This window comes from Triturus cristatus, chromosome 6 (genome assembly GCF_964204655.1).
Source record: "Triturus cristatus chromosome 6, aTriCri1.1, whole genome shotgun sequence".
Taxonomy (NCBI): domain Eukaryota; kingdom Metazoa; phylum Chordata; class Amphibia; order Caudata; family Salamandridae; genus Triturus; species Triturus cristatus.
The window spans coordinates 1229182453-1229198297 of NC_140589.1; the positions used below are offsets into that span (position 1 = coordinate 1229182453).

Genomic DNA, 15845 nt, shown 5'->3' on the forward strand with positions numbered 1-15845 from the left:
CATCGCCGCCACCGATGACATCCGAGCCCTGATGGACAATGGAGAAACAGCGGCCCTCTTCCTCCTAGACCTCTCCGCGGCATTCGACACTGTCTGCCACCGCACCCTAGTACAGCGCCTCAGCAACATCGGAATCCAGGACAAGGCGCTGGAATGGATCATCTCCTTCCTCGACGGAAGAACACAGAGAGTCCGCCTACCACCGTACAAGTCAGAGGCCTCCGAAGTCATCTGCGGCGTCCCTCAAGGATCATCTCTGAGCCCCACCCTCTTCAACGTCTACATGCGCCCCCTCGCGGCCATCGCACGCAAACACAACCTCAGCATAATCTCCTACGCCGACGACACCCAGCTGATCCTCTCCCTGACCAACGACCCCGCCTCCGCCAGAGCCAACCTGCACGAAGGGATGAAAGTGGTAGCCGAGTGGATGACGACCAGCCGCCTGAAACTGAACTCTGACAAGACGGAGGTCCTCATCCTCGGCTCTTCACCCTCCGCCTGGGACGACTCCTGGTGGCCTCCCGCCCTGGGCACCGCACCCAAACCGACAGACCATGCACGCAACCTGGGCTTCATCCTGGACTCCTCCCTCTCCATGACCAGGCAAGTCAACAACGTCTCCTCGGCGTGTTTCAACATCCTACGCATGCTACGGAAGATCTTCTGGTGGATCCCCACCGAGACCAGGAAGACCGTCACCCAGGCCCTCGTCACCAGCCGACTGGACTACGGCAACGCCCTCTACGCCGGTACCACCGCCAAGCTCCAGAAGAGACTCCAGCGGATCCAGAACGCCTCAGCCAGACTCATCCTCGACATCCCACGAACCAGCCACATCTCCGGACATCTGAGAGACCTTCACTGGCTCCCCGTCAACAAAAGAATCACCTTCCGCCTCCTCACCCACGCACACAAAGCCCTACACGACCAAGGCCCGAGCTACCTCAACAGCCGGATCAACTTCTACGCTCCCAAACGCCACCTCCGATCAGCCGACCACGCCGTCGCCGCCGTCCCCCGCATCCGAAGAGCGACCACAGGAGGAAGGTCCTTCTCCTACCTGGCCGCCAAGACCTGGAACTCCCTCCCGACCGACCTGCGCCTGACCCAAGACCACCTCTCCTTCAGGAAGAAGCTGAAGACCTGGCTGTTCGAGCAGTAGCGGCACCCCCCCCCCCCCCAGCGCCTTGAGACCCTACGGGTATGTAGCGCGCTCTACAAGTGTCATTGATTGATTGATTGAGTCTATAGGAGCTTTTGTTGGCAGTATCACAAAATGAGATGGATGTGATCTGTTCAGACCGCTATGATCCCTCAAGGATAACGGCAGTATTTCAAAACACCACCAAGATGGTGGGAAATAGCTTTTTGGTACAAACACGAGGTGGGGTTGGGAGTGGTACTAAGAGGTCTGTGGGGGGGCAAAGATGGTATACTTCCAAATGCAGGAAAATGAAGACCGCTTTAATTAAAGCAGTAAAGGCAAAGTCACAACCTTTGATACAACAAGCTAGGAAAGAGTATAAGTTGGTGACAACAAACGCTAAAAGGGAGTGGGAGGACCAGTATTGGCAATCTTTAAAGGAGGCCAGTGCAGGGAGGGATACGGGGCTTTTTTGGAAAACTATTAGAGCTAGGAATAGCCCTGATAGCAATTTTATCACATGTAACATCACCGCCCAGTCATGGGTTGATCATTTCTCAAAATTGTATATGTCCCACCAGGGTGTTGCTGGTGACTTAGATGTTTCCAGTTTGTATATACCCCCAGGCGACACTACATCGTGCCCGTTTTCTGTGAAGGAAGTGGAGAATGCGATTAGTCGCATTGTGCCCCAAAAGGCAGATGGCCCGGACGGTATTCCTGGAGATTTGCTCCGTTTTGACCCGTCCAAATGGGGGAAACTTATTCACACGCTACTAGTAGCCATTGATAATGGTGCCCCCATTCCTGAGTCCTGGAAGGGGGCTGAGGTCGTCCCTATTTTTAAAAAGGGGAGTAGAGACGACCCCTCCAACTATCGTCCAATTAGCCTATTAGATTCTTCTCAGAAGGTTATTGGCAAAGTGATACTCGAGAGAATCTTACAATGGGTGGAAGAACACAAGATTCTTTCGGAGTACCAAGCGGGGTTCCGGGCTGGAACTGGGACAATAGAGCAAGCCTTTAGATTATTGTTAATCTACTGGAAAGTTGTTGTTATAGGCAAAGGCAGCCTCTATCTTGCATTTATTGATTTAAGGACTGCCTTTGACCTTGTACCCCGAGAACGTCTTTGGGGAGTGTTGTCTGATATGGGGATCCCATCAAATATCCTATCAATCTTAGTGAGGCTTCACAAAGGTAACTTTGCACAAGTGAGGTGGGGCACCGAGGGCCAAAAAACTACCAGAATTCCAGTGGAAAGAGGGGTCCACCAGGGATGTGTTCTCGCTCCCACCCTTTTCTCATTATATGTTAATGGAGTGGTAGAGCATTTGTTGTCAATGCCAGCTGACGCACCTTCCCTGGCGGGCGAGCGAATTCCTACCCTCTTATTCGCTGACGATCCACTTTTAATTTCCAAGACCCCGGTGGGCCTCCAAAGCCTCCTAGATAATTTCCAGGCCTTCTGTAGTAAGCGAGGGCTTGTAATAAACACAGATAAGACCAAATACTTGGCACTGAATCCTCCGAAAAAACGTGGGCGTTCCCCAGTACTTAACCATGTATCTTTAGAAAGGGTCACTGTATTTGATTATTTAGGTATTATTATTCAGATACTATGCAGTGGTCCTCGCATCTTGCCAAAATGTTATTAAGCCATAAGAGGGTTACGGGGGCGCTCCTTAAGGAACAGCGTTCCTTCCTAATTAGACCAATTGCCCCGTTATTGGCATCTATAAAGCAAAGGGTGTAAGCTATGCCCTTTATGGGGCCGAGCTGTGGGGTATGTCTAATATTGATCAGTTGGTAAAGTCGGAAAAGAAATTTGTAAGGGACCTTATGCTACTCCCTCAGAGCACACCAATGGTACCCTTGCTGCTTGATCTCGGTTGTCATTCTATTAAAGACCTAGCAAAACTTCGGCCACTGCTCCTGTGGGCTCGTCTTTGGCGTGTCCCGGAACTTGCTTCTTATGCTAAGGGCTTATCAAAGGTTATGTCACTTGTAGGCTGGCATAAAATTAAATGGCTAAGGGATGTTAAATTTCTGCTTGGTGAACTGGGTTTAACCGAAGCCTGGTCAAGTAGGTCCTCTCCCCCTAAGGCAACACTTAAAACGCTGTATTGGAGGCGGGTTGCATTGAGAGCTAGCTCTGAATCAAATCCTGGCAGGCTAACTGAAGAATTCCTAAAAATCAAGGATGTGGCACTTCGGGAACCTTACCTAGACTTTGTCTGGAAACCCGTCGATAGGGCTTTGTATTTTAAATTTAGGGTGGGGACTCTTCCAGTGTGTGCATTTACTGCCCGCTGGAAACCCCCATTCCAAACATCACCATACTGTCCTATCTGTAAAAACAAAGTAGAAACAGTTGCCCATATTCTGTTTGCCTGTCCGGTTTATGTATCTCCACGGAAAAGCTGGCTGAAACCAATTTGTAGATTGTTGGGTACTAGGCATCACAACGAGGCACTTCGTATTCTAATGTCGGATACACGACCCTTGTTTGTCTGTGGTCTTTCAAAGTTTTTATCATGGACTTGGTCCATCAGAGCAAAAAGGCTAGATCAAAATGTTTAATATCTATCTTAAGATTTATGGTTAACTTGTGATTAAATCTGAGCAACCAATTCAATTTTATATTTGATGCAAATATGTTCTTAAATTTTGTTTTTGTACACATGTGTAATGTAATTTTGTGCTGCTTTTAAGATATTTTTATTGTCGAATAAAGCCTTATTGACGTACTTGGCACTGAGGTGGATGGAGTGGGGTACTGTGCTTAGAAATAATGTATGGGTTAAAAGCAGCTGTTTCAGAGTTAGGCGTCCCTCGGTTTTCAGGCAAAAAATAAATAAATACTGCTAACTGGGAAGTGGATGTGGCCTAACGGCTAGGCGGTCAACCTCAAAGCTGGGGAACAGGGTTCGAGTCTCGACAGGGAAGCTCGTTATCCTGCGATTCTGGGCAAATCACTTAATCTCCCTGGGCCTAACAAAAAAAAAAAAATGTAAGTGTTTGTAACACAACTGGTGCTCATATAAAGCGCTCTGATACCTTTGGGTCTACTTCGCACTATATAATACTCTCAAATAATAAAAAAAACTGTTGGTTAATGTTCTTGATGGAGAGAGATTGTAGTTTTGTTTAGTGGCAGTTTTGAGTCGCCATAAAGTAGCATAGATGGTTAATATGCCTGCAGCAAAGATCAGGTGCTTTGCAGCAGTTTAGCACTTCTTAGAGTTTCTCTTTGCTCAAATGAGTGTCATTTCTGATATTTATCTGTTTCATGGACTTCATTTATTGATTTTCAAGACAGTGCCACTTGAAGTGTCAAAGATTTGGTTATTGCATGTCACTCATTAAACAGAGATGTCCATCTGTATCAGAAGGGTGCCTGCCACAGAGAGGTCCCCACCCTCCCAGATTTAGAACATCTCTGAAGCAGCCAGTCCGCTGCACCCCAGCCCGAGGTGAGACCAGCAGCTGCAGCTTGCTTAAATAACTAATGTTGAATGGGTCAAATGAATTAACTTTTGAAACACAGAGTTTTCTTCAGACTTGTTCTTTAAAATGCTATATTTGGCACCCCTTCATTCAACAATTTGCATTAAAAATGTGGTGTAAAATGCACCATTTGAATCCATTATTTTCAAGGTTTTCATGTGGGGGGAGAACCCCCCCGTAGCCCGCATCCTCCTTTCGCACTTCGGGGTCGCTCACTTCACTTGCTCACGCATACTCTTGCTTCACTTGCTCACTCATACTCGGGTATAACATTTCTGCCCTACCACTTTAAAAAAATCCACCAGCCACCACTACCGATACCCGATTCGGGTCAAATTCACGCTACATAAAACTGTAAAAAAAAAAAAAAAAAATTGCCATCAAGAAATCAACCTTAACTGAAAGCAGAAAGTCTTTAGAAAACTCTTGTGTCATATCTTTCTGTCAAATACCTAGGAAAAGTTGATTTATCAATGTCTTGCCACTCATTCTCAACCACCTTCTTAATAGAAGTGTGCATAGGTAGTAATTCCGGCTCCTTTCTTGGATACTGCATGAACAAACCCTCAGAATCCTCTGCCACTGGAGCAACTGTAAAAGCAATGTTGTACTTAATTTGTTGCAGGAGCTCCTTTAACTCTTGACCTTGAATATGTCGGCCACTCCTCCCCCTGGATCAGTACTGGTGAGGGAATCACGTGCTGCTTTTTAGAAGAAGATGGTCCCTACCTCTCCTTAAATGCCGCAGCTGCTGGGGTTTGTATCATCTGTTGAATCGCCTACAATTAAGGCGATTCAGGAGACTTCTGTACCACATACCACTTCAGCTCTCCATTGTATCACTGCTGCTACGAACATGCCAAAAAACACTTCTGTGTTCTCGGTATATATAGTTACCAAGCAACGAGGTCAACAAGAATTTCGCCGGAGTCCTTGCTGCTTGCAAACTCATAAAAACGTGCCCAACAACGCATGCACGCCTTCGCCCACTTTTCAGCGCTGAAACCTACTGCAAAACAAGGGCCTCCGAGACAGCAATCCTGCAGCCGGCACATATGCTGACACGCCTCACCTTCAGTAAGATCCTGCTAAAGCCAAGCTTCCATAAACTAATAATTGCCCCCTTTTTTTTTTTTTTAAACAGTGTGAGTCTGTATACGTTGCACCTCATACGGGGTCTCTGGGCCCACTGCAGCGCGGCCTCACCCTACTTACCTGACAACTTGCTCATAGCGTCTGCGCTGTAGAACCAAAAAGTATGGAAGTGGGGTGGGTCTGACTTCCTTTCAAGGTTCAGGACGTGGGAAGAAGAGGCCAGCCATATAGGGGAGGGATGAAAATATCTAGAATGCTAATTGTGCTTGGAGTGTTCTGTGGGGGAGCTGAAGCTCATTATGAAATTTTTGTGGGTGAGGAAGTATGGCGAGGAAGTAATTAAAAGTTACTTAGCAATGCTCTTCAAAATATTGTAACAAGTGTACATAACTTCAAACGACAGGAGGCTTGGGTTCTGACTAATGAGGTACTTTTGATATACCAAGGAAGAACACATTGGGAACAAAGGGTTTTATGCAAGTTGTAGAGATGGTTCAAGAAAATGAAAAATGTTTAGAATGGTTAAGAACAAATAAGGTGTCCAGCTCAAATAATTTGTACGTGTACTGATTTGGACTACTCGCGTTGGTGGTAACAATCATGCTTCACCCGAACGTCAATGAATTGTACTTGTCTGTGGGAGCAAAATTCAGTCTAGAGCTTGATTAGGCACAACTAATGTCCAGTAAGAACGGAAAGCTCTCCTTTTCCAACGAGTCACAAAATTCATTCCATTTAAATGTGGGCCATGTCAGGCTCCTCAGCACAAACACATAGGGCCCGATTTAGAGATCAGAGGACAGAATAGTCCAGCACAAACGTAAGGGATATCCGGTCCACTGTATTACAAGTGCACCTTTGCGACAGAGTATTCCGTCAGCCGAACTCTAAATCAGGCCCAAGTTCTGAGCTTTATTAGACACTGTTTCTATGTCACTAAAGATAAACAGTGCATGGTGTAAGCTTCTTATGAACTATCAATTGTTTTCTCTTTACATATCGCAGTCCGTTCCCTTTTCACTTGTCCAAGCCTTTCATATAATTTTTTAACTCTGCATTTTGGTGTACCCTGTTTTTTTATAGAAAATATATGGCATGATTGCAAACTAATACCACAATTTTGCAAACCCCACACCAACCTATTAGAGGCTTCTCCGTTTATCAGATTTAATAAGAGTTCACGTCAAACATTGTTAGATAATTGCGAATACTAAAAGAGGAATTATACAAAACTCACATGCTATGCACTCAGTGAAGCCAACTAGATTCAACCTTTTAAACTTGATACATTTGGTAAACACGTTTTCAACCTCGCTAAGCATGAGCATCTCTTGAACGGGGTTTATTGAAATAGGGCACTTTTGGACTCAACAAATAGCTTGCTCGTCTCTGCCTTGCCTTCAACTGATTGAGAGTGACCAAACAAATGTTTTTGCAAGTTTGGTGCCATTAGGTAAGAGTTCATCTAAAGGGGTCCTACCTTTGGACTAAGGGTGCAACCTTACCCAGTGACTCATGATGCCCACTACCTAGTGTAAACAAGTAAAAAAGAAGTTAAAGTAAAAATCAATTGCAAGATTTAGGCACAAATTACCAATTGACAAAGATAAAAAATAATCTCACAATAAAGAAACAAGTTTCATACAATTCTCTAAACATATAAAACTGTACCTGAGTGATGTCTTCTAGGGGAAAGTCCCGGCGATTTAAGCTTGGTGAACCAATGGAAGGTTTTCTTATTGGCAACCTGGGAGATCTAGAGATCTCCTGTGCAGCTCGAGATAACTTTGGGGATTTTCGAGTCTCTATGTTTATCCTGCAGGTACAAAAATTAATATAAGTAATTTAATAAAAACAAAAGCTCTTTCAGAACCTTAAACCACAGTAAAATGAGTAAACAGAAAATAATTGGCATGGCATGATGCAAAGCAAATATTTTTCATTATGATGTACGTTGCAATACATTTTTCTTGGGCCAACAACATTCATATTGTAACAAATATTGTACAGTAAATTGGTTTTCTACCCCAATGAGATTACTGTATGATTAGAATCAACATAACATTGTTCACTGGCCCATAGTGCCAGTCTTGCTCTGGGAGAAGTTCAGATAACCACACCAGTTTCAGGAGAGTTATTTTTTACTTTTACTGGAAGATTTTCAAAGCTCAGCCCAGACTAAATCATCCCTCAAATCCAAGAAATTAGCAAACCTTTGCCAACAAGGAGAATGTAGCTTTCATCACCTGTACTGCAGGATTTAATACATATAACATACTCCAACTAAAGGGATCAGTTTAAAAATATACCCGATTCATGACAGAACCATTCAGTTTATCACAAATTAGAACCTATTTGTCAGGTAAAGGAATGAGACCAGGTCCCGACTAAGTCATGTGGATGTAATGTGGGAGTTGAGGTCACAATTGTGTGTCACTTCAGCCCTTGAAACCTGGTTGGAGATTAGCAATCCAGGAAGACACTATCCCTTGAACGACAATGATAATGTAAACCAGATCTTTGAGAAATCAGGCTGGAAATAACAAAATTACTAGTTATATCTTGTGTATTTTGCATCATATAAATATATGTGCAGTGATATGAACAATAACTGGTTTGAAGGTGACAATAAGGCTCTGACTTGTTTTTTCTCCGGGAAAGCTATGAGCGGGCAACTCAAATACATTGTGATGGGTAACTATTTTTCAGGGCCATAAGAAAAGAGCATAAAAAGTTGGGAAAAGCACTTAATCACAATTTAAATCATCTACTAGTGGCACTATTCTAATTTTGGGAATTGTGGTTATTTTTAAAGTGATTTTACCATGTAAAATATGTTGATTTCATATGCTACAGTGGAGAGAAAAGTGTACTCTCTCGATTTTCTTTCATGGGATTTATTAATAGTAGTTCAGAGAGCTAAAATGAGGATACATTTTCAAAAAATTCACACTTATTGTCCTCATCAATCTACGAAAAACAGTTATACTTTCAGCAGCCGACCTTTCTGTGTTCCATTGTAAATTTTCTAATGAATAACTAGAGTACTAACATTTTATAGTCATGTAAAGGGATATTTTGCTGGATAAGATTGTTCAGTTTGAAGCAATTCTTAGAGAAAATGCTGCACGAAAGTGGAGGTTTATACTATAACGTGCATTATTAATGCAGATTTAAAGTGTGATGAAAACAATGGGTGCTTCGGCATTTGTGGTGTAATACAATTCAGAAGTCTAATATAGTTAATTCGAGTTCCCAGCCTACTTCCAAGCACCCCAGGCCAAACCAGTTTCCCTCAGGAAAAAATCTTCCCTGAGTGTTAAAGCCACTCTTCATTTTAGGAAAATGTAAAATAGGAACATATTCGTCGAAAAAAAGACTTTTTTGTCTTCCATTGTAATGCATGGGAGTAGAGGTTTTTGAGGGCCAAGAAATGATTTTCAGACAGATCTCAATATTAATAAACAGGTTTGTGCTCAAATGGTTGGTGAGTCGATCCAAATGAGTTGTGGTTTGAACATGTGAACATTTCAATTCTCTTTTGGCACCTCCTGCTCCTTTTTAAAGAACATTTATTTTGCATATCTCTGAATTAAAGTGTACTTGTGCTTCAACACCACATTACTGTGGGTAAATTGCAAGTAAAAGCATATTAACACATTAAAGATATATATATGCGTCTTGTCTGTGTTAATACCTACTATTTTATGGCAACGTTATGCTCTTACATAGTTAGGACATAGCAGAGTATAGTATTGGAGAGTTAAAATCCAGATCCAGCTCCATCAAAAATATTTTTCTAGTCTGTAAGTGAAACTTTCAGACCCAATCTCCACTCTCTAGTTATGTTTCTGAGGAATGCTCCACCTGCTGCATGACTGCTTGAAGAACAAGTTACTTACCTTTGGTAACACTCTTTCTGGTACAGACTCTCAGATTCCTCACCTTTTGAATATTCCCTAGGTATCAGACTGGATCCAGAAACGTTTTTCAGCAGTACCTAGGTGCCGCTGTAGGTGGCTGTGTGTGACTCTGGACTGATGCCATTCTGCTCCAGAAATTACACATCAAAGCCTATATAGGTGCCACCTCCAAGCGCAGACACCCGTTGCTTTTGAAACTGTCCGTGTCCCCAGATGCGAGGCCCCAACAGCAAATTGGCAAATTGTAACCAGTGTTAACATTTCTAGACGTAGGATCTTATTGATAGAGTCCGAATAATAGAACAGGGAGCAAAGTAAGATCGGTGAGGAATCTAAAGTTAGAGTGTCTACTAAAAAGAGAGTTAACAAAGGTAAGTAACTTATTCTTCCGTTAGAGACTTCTAACCCCAGATTCCTCACCTTTTGAATAGATACCAAAGCAGTACCTATTTAAAGAAGGGTCTATGAATGGACTAAAACAAGACAGTCCTGTGGGAACGAGTTGGTAAAATGCATCACTAGGTGAACCTGGCTATTCAGACAGTAGTGCTTTGTGGAAGAATGTAGTGACACCCATGTAGCTGCTGAGCAGATGTCCAGGACAGGAACTCCGTACCAATGCAGTAGCAGCAGCTTTGGCGGAGTGAGCCCCCCCAGTCCTTCTGGAGGCTGCTTCTTGGCCAATGCGCACTAGACCTCAATGCAGAGCACAATATGTAGGGAAATGGTCCTTTTCTGCACAGGCTTGCCTTTTTCACTCCAGCAAACCCAACAAAGAGCTGATTGTCCACTCTGTGTTATTTGGTACGATTTAAGTAAAAACTTAGGGGTCCAAGCAATCGAGTATCTCCTCCTCCTTAGACGGGTGAGGTGGAGCACTGAAACACCAGTAAGGTGATGGTTTGACCGATGTGGAACAGCTTCACAACTTTTAAAAGGAAGGCTATTTGCGTCCACAGATCCAGTTTGACTGAGAGATGGTGATGCAGCGGTTTGACAAAGAGAGCTTGAAGCTCACTTACCCGCTGCTTCAATGTTATGGCGACAAGAAACACTGTTTTGAGGGTGAGAAACTGCAGAGACAGCTGTGAAACGACTCAAAGGAACTGCATATCAAATAAGTGAGAATCAAGTTAAGATCCCAAAGTGGCATGAGAAAAGGAGAGGAAGGCAACCAATGTTGTAACCCTTACAAAAAAACGCATCAAAACAAGTGATTTGAATCATGAGGGCTGATTCAGGAACCATAACAAGGCAGAACGAGACAAAAAGAACCCTTTAACTGTGCCCGCAGCAAAACCTTATCAAAACAAACAACAAAACATTAGATAACTTTGCCTGGAGAGGGTCTATCTGCCACGTTCCACACCAAGCTACAAATTTGTCCCAACAACAGGCATATACATTGTTTTGAGGGACGCCTGGCTGCCAAGAGGACAAAAGGCACCTTCGGAGAAAGGATGAAGCTGTTCAGCTCTCATCGCTTAATCTCTAAGCATGAAGGTGGAGATTGCGAAGGCCCAGGTGCAGAATCCTGCACCATTGTTGTGACAGCAGGTCCTCCCAGAGAGGCAGTTTGACCAGAGGACAGATGTTCACACATACCCAGGCGCTCTGGATACCACACTATCTACAATACAGAGCCAATAGGATGCCTTTACCCTGGTCAGTCCCAATTCTCCATAGAACTTGGGGCAGGAGAGGCACTGGTGGAAATGCATATAGGTGTACCAAGTTCCACCATAGGTGGAACACATTTCCTAGTGAGAGTCGCCTTGGAAATTCCAACATGCAGAATTACTGACAGTGGGCATTCTTGGCGGTGGCGAATAGATCGTGCCATGATTCTCCTTATTCGTGAAAGAGATATCGCGTCACCTCTGGGAGCAACTGCCATTCGTAACTCACAGTTGAGTTCGTTCTCCCTGGCATTCGAGGATCCTGCCATGTTGTTCACCACCAGTAAAATTCCAGGATGGTCCAGATTCTTCCAGAGGCGCAAAGCATTGTGGCACAGGGTCTGTGACTAATGTGGAAAGACCACGCAGACCAGTTCTTGAATTGAATTTACACCAGTTAGGGCGTGCTTTACAGGAAACCGCCTCCTAAACCAGGGCGTAATTATAAATGCGAATATGCACTAATCCAAATGGGTAGTGTCCCTCTAAGCACAGCCAAAGGGCAACAATGTTGCAGGGTAAGTCGCAAAGTATTGCAAAGTTTCAAAGAAAGTTCCAATATACGATATTTATTGTCAAAAGTTTGATCAATGTTCAATTCCACGTTGTATTCACGGGATTGTAAAATAAGCACTATAATTCAACGCAGGACTTTTTAATGCGCTCAATGCATTTCGGGTCACGTACGACCCTTCATCAGGAGAAGTCCTAAAAGAATCCAAAAGGAGAGTTTTAACGAACTACTCAAATCTAAAGATATCGGTAAAGTAAACAAAAATCCACCAGTTTGGAAAAAAGGTCCGAAAAGAAGTGATGGTGAATGTGAAGAAACGTGGTTGGCAATAGGAAGAAGGGAGACCCTTAGAAGAATCCCAAAGAGTGATTTGTTGAAAAACAAGCATAAAATGATTAATTGATCTTGTGACAAGAGCGTGTGAAAAGACGATATTTGACAACGATAGGAGGCTTCAAGTCAACCCGTTATAAACACCTTGTGCAAAGGAAAAGAACTTACGTGAAGCATTATAAGAGGCCCAATAACCAACATTTTACAAAAAAGCATACCTGAAAGTTAAGTAATCAAAGGTCTCAAACGTCCAAAGGACGAACGGCATATACGCGTGTAATCTAACACCAACACCTGTGGTGGATAGTAAAGAGTGAGAAAGGAACACGCTAATGTACGTAACGTGAAGAATAGAAAGAGAAGAAGGGTTAAAGGATAAATAATCCTAACGGCAGCCATATTGAAATGGTGGTACATAGGAGTGTAGTGTTCCAAAATTGGGCTAGTTGTGATCAGATGGATTCTGATTCATGAGTAAGAACTATTCTAGTATGAAAATAATGAAAACACTGCAAGTACATGGTTCTCTATTTACCTAATGTAACTCTACCTATCTGTTACACATTTAGACCAGCAAAAGAAAATACTGCTTAATATGAAAACAAATAATGACCAATTTCCCAAGACCACAACCTCATCGTATATGTATTTATCTCAACAATGTGGGAGTCATTATAAAACACAATATACATTCAAAATTGGTTAGCCAGATTAAACCATGTTTTACAGACGGGAAACCTTTTAACTAGGTGATAAGAGGTATTACTGATAGTTATTTACCCAACTTCGCTTCACATTAGATTTCCCCTCTCCTAATCAAAACAACATATAATGATAGAAATTAGGGAGAGCTACATTTCTATATTCTGCTCAGCATTCTTAAAGTGTGAACCATCTATAAAATGCTGAAATACTACCATACAGATTATTGAGCTTTATTGCAACCTTTTGCAATTTGAGGCCAAGAATAAGAGAGTGTTATGTTACTTATCATTGGCAAACTGAAAAAAAAACATTAAAAAAAAAAAGAAAATAGAATGAGAGAGTGAAAATAAAATACAGACCATCATGAAATAATTTAAACAATTAGAGGTGCACTTATTTATTGCTACTAATAAAGTAACAGCTAAAGGGGTTGGTAGTGCTGCACGCCCTGGATAGAGAATACTTCTAAATCTAGGTAATTGGAAAGGCAGGCAAATCCACATTCAAGAATATGCAGAAACTTACCAGTGACTAAATAGTAGGATGTTGCACAAACGGTATAAAAAACTAGGGCTTCTGGTTTTATGTTATTCATTTTTTTTACATTTCCGTCTGAATTTATCCATATTTATTTTTTGCTAATTTTATCTCTATTCATATTTAATTTTAGGTTTTGTGAAAAAAATGAAGGTGAAACTGATATATTTCCACATTTATTAAACTGATAAATATGCGCTCATGCCTGAATGCCTGCCAGGTTTCAGTGATATGAACACCCGCAGAAGATAAATCAATGCACTTATATGAAAATGTATGCAAATGTCATTATAAACCTTGTGCATATCTGCTGTTGATTAAGCCTCTTTACTAAAATGTCTTTCTTTTTTAACCATCTACCTATCAATCCACACAGCTATTGGTTTGGCAGAGGGTATTTAGAATCACTCAAAAAGCAACCAAATTTCCGTTTTTAACCACATTTAAAAATAAATACTGGCAAACAAAATAAAAATAAAATAGTCTGTATTTATCAGTAAAAATCAGCAAAAACGGAAAACAGGGAGCCTTAAAAATAACATAAGCACGATACCTGGGGAGTTTGGGGGACTTGCTAGCTCTTGAAATTTTAGGAGACTTCTTGCCGGCCCAGTCGTCACTCAGTTCAATGTCGCTGGAATCCGAGCAGTTACAGCTGTCAATCACTGTGGAGATCAACCCGTTTCCATAGATTTCATCTAGCAGGAAGAAACATGATAAGAAAAGAGAACATATTAACGAAGGTAAAAACAAATAATATTGCTTTCACTACAAACATTAACTTGGCCACAAAGATTGAGAGATGAATTAAGTGCGTAACAGGAACTGAAGATACTGATAACAACAGTTGTGCATGTTCGGTAGCACGTGTGAGCAGATAATTAAAGATTCATTCTTGGGAATTCCGACAGTAATATACAAAAGGAAGAATTCACAACCGTAAGTAGCAAAAGATTGCCTTCAAAGTGTTCCAAGAACTTGTGTAATACTAAAAACATATTTCACATGAATTGCTATGCATAGTAATACATTTCTGATCCAGTGATCAACTATTTTAGAGTAACACGACTGTGAAAAGAAATTAATAGTAAGGCAATCAAACATCTAGAAACAAAGAGAGCACTTTTGGTACTGTAAAAATAGGAAACCTTTTTCCAACTACATTTTCAAGCCACAGGCTTGTAAACAAAACTGGCTGAAGGCTGTCCACTTTAGAGACTTTATTAACTGGGCTGCACATTGTAGAACAAAGTTGAAATTGATTTATCAGTATATAGATTTTTCTATTTCAACAGGGCTCAAGCACTACGAATTTCTTGACAGGAGGCACGTCAGTAGGTGTCGGAGGAGATTGGACAATGGAGATGCGGGATGGAGCATTAAAGATAGCCAGTGGGCGGGGGAGAGACCAGGGCAGGATTGTTGAATCTATGCCACCTGCACAAAGAGCCTTGTGGGCTGGTTGCCTTGTACTGTTGCTGAATGATATAAAGGAATTGGCAAGGCACATTCAAAAGGAGGTTTTCACTCATTTTCAAGGGGGTGTGGACTCATGGACACTCATGAGAATTCTTTTGCACATTCGAATTATGCATACTGCTGAAACACGTGCATTGGCAAAGAAGCCTGGAGGGCCATTCAGAATGGGTGCTACTCAGTATGCGGTGCATAATTAGGGGGTTTTATGTGGAAAGAAGGGAAGGTATGCTTCTTGCCTGTAATCCCAGTTCTCTCTTGGGGGAATCTCCATTGAAGTCATAAGCATTTGAATAGTCCCGCCCATGTGTGGAAATCCTGGAGCACTTCATAGCTCATCTTTTTCAGTGTAGACGTTTGTCTTTCTTCAGGAAGGCATGCAGAAACACTTAAGAAAGAACATAATATGCAGCCTAGAAGCAGGCTACAGCTCAATCTTTTTCACAAACCCTTTCCTGTAAAAGTAGGACATGAAGGATAGTAGGTCAGTGTAGCCTCGTATACTGCTATGCAAGTTTAAAACTGTGACTGTGCCTTTAAGAACCCAGGGACCATCAGTATCCCATCATGCTCAGCGGGTGGCAGTTGCCTCAATTCATTTTGACAAGAAGCATCAATGATAGATACGTCCAATAATTTCCTCTGCTATGTCCACTGGGGAGGAGGGAGGCTTTCTTATGACTTCAGTGGAGATTCCCCCAGGAGAGAACCGGGATTACAGGTAAGAAACCAAAACATCTCTCTTGGGGGATCTCCATTGATAGTCATAAGCATTTGAATAAAATAGCAAGATCATCCCTACCAATCGTGATGGAAAGAACAGAGGAGAGAAGAACAGGACTGGATTAGGTAAAAACATCTTTGAGGAAGGCTTGACCTGCTTGAGCATATGCTCTAGCATCCGAGTCCCAATAACAGTGTTTGGT

The 15845-nt window shown here is 42.3% G+C and overlaps 1 protein-coding gene across 2 annotated transcripts in view; it reads right to left on the bottom strand.

Moving 5' to 3' along the window:
- TULP4 (TUB like protein 4) overlaps positions 1-15845 on the bottom strand; it is a 787154-nt gene that overhangs the window by 142162 nt on the left and 629147 nt on the right. For both annotated transcript variants that reach the window (XM_085612155.1, XM_085612156.1), the window contains 2 exons: positions 13997-14141; positions 7424-7568 (listed from right to left, as the gene is read on the bottom strand). In XM_085612155.1, the coding sequence (XP_085468281.1) occupies positions 7424-7568; positions 13997-14141 (290 nt within the window). The remainder of the gene's footprint in view (positions 1-7423; positions 7569-13996; positions 14142-15845) is intronic.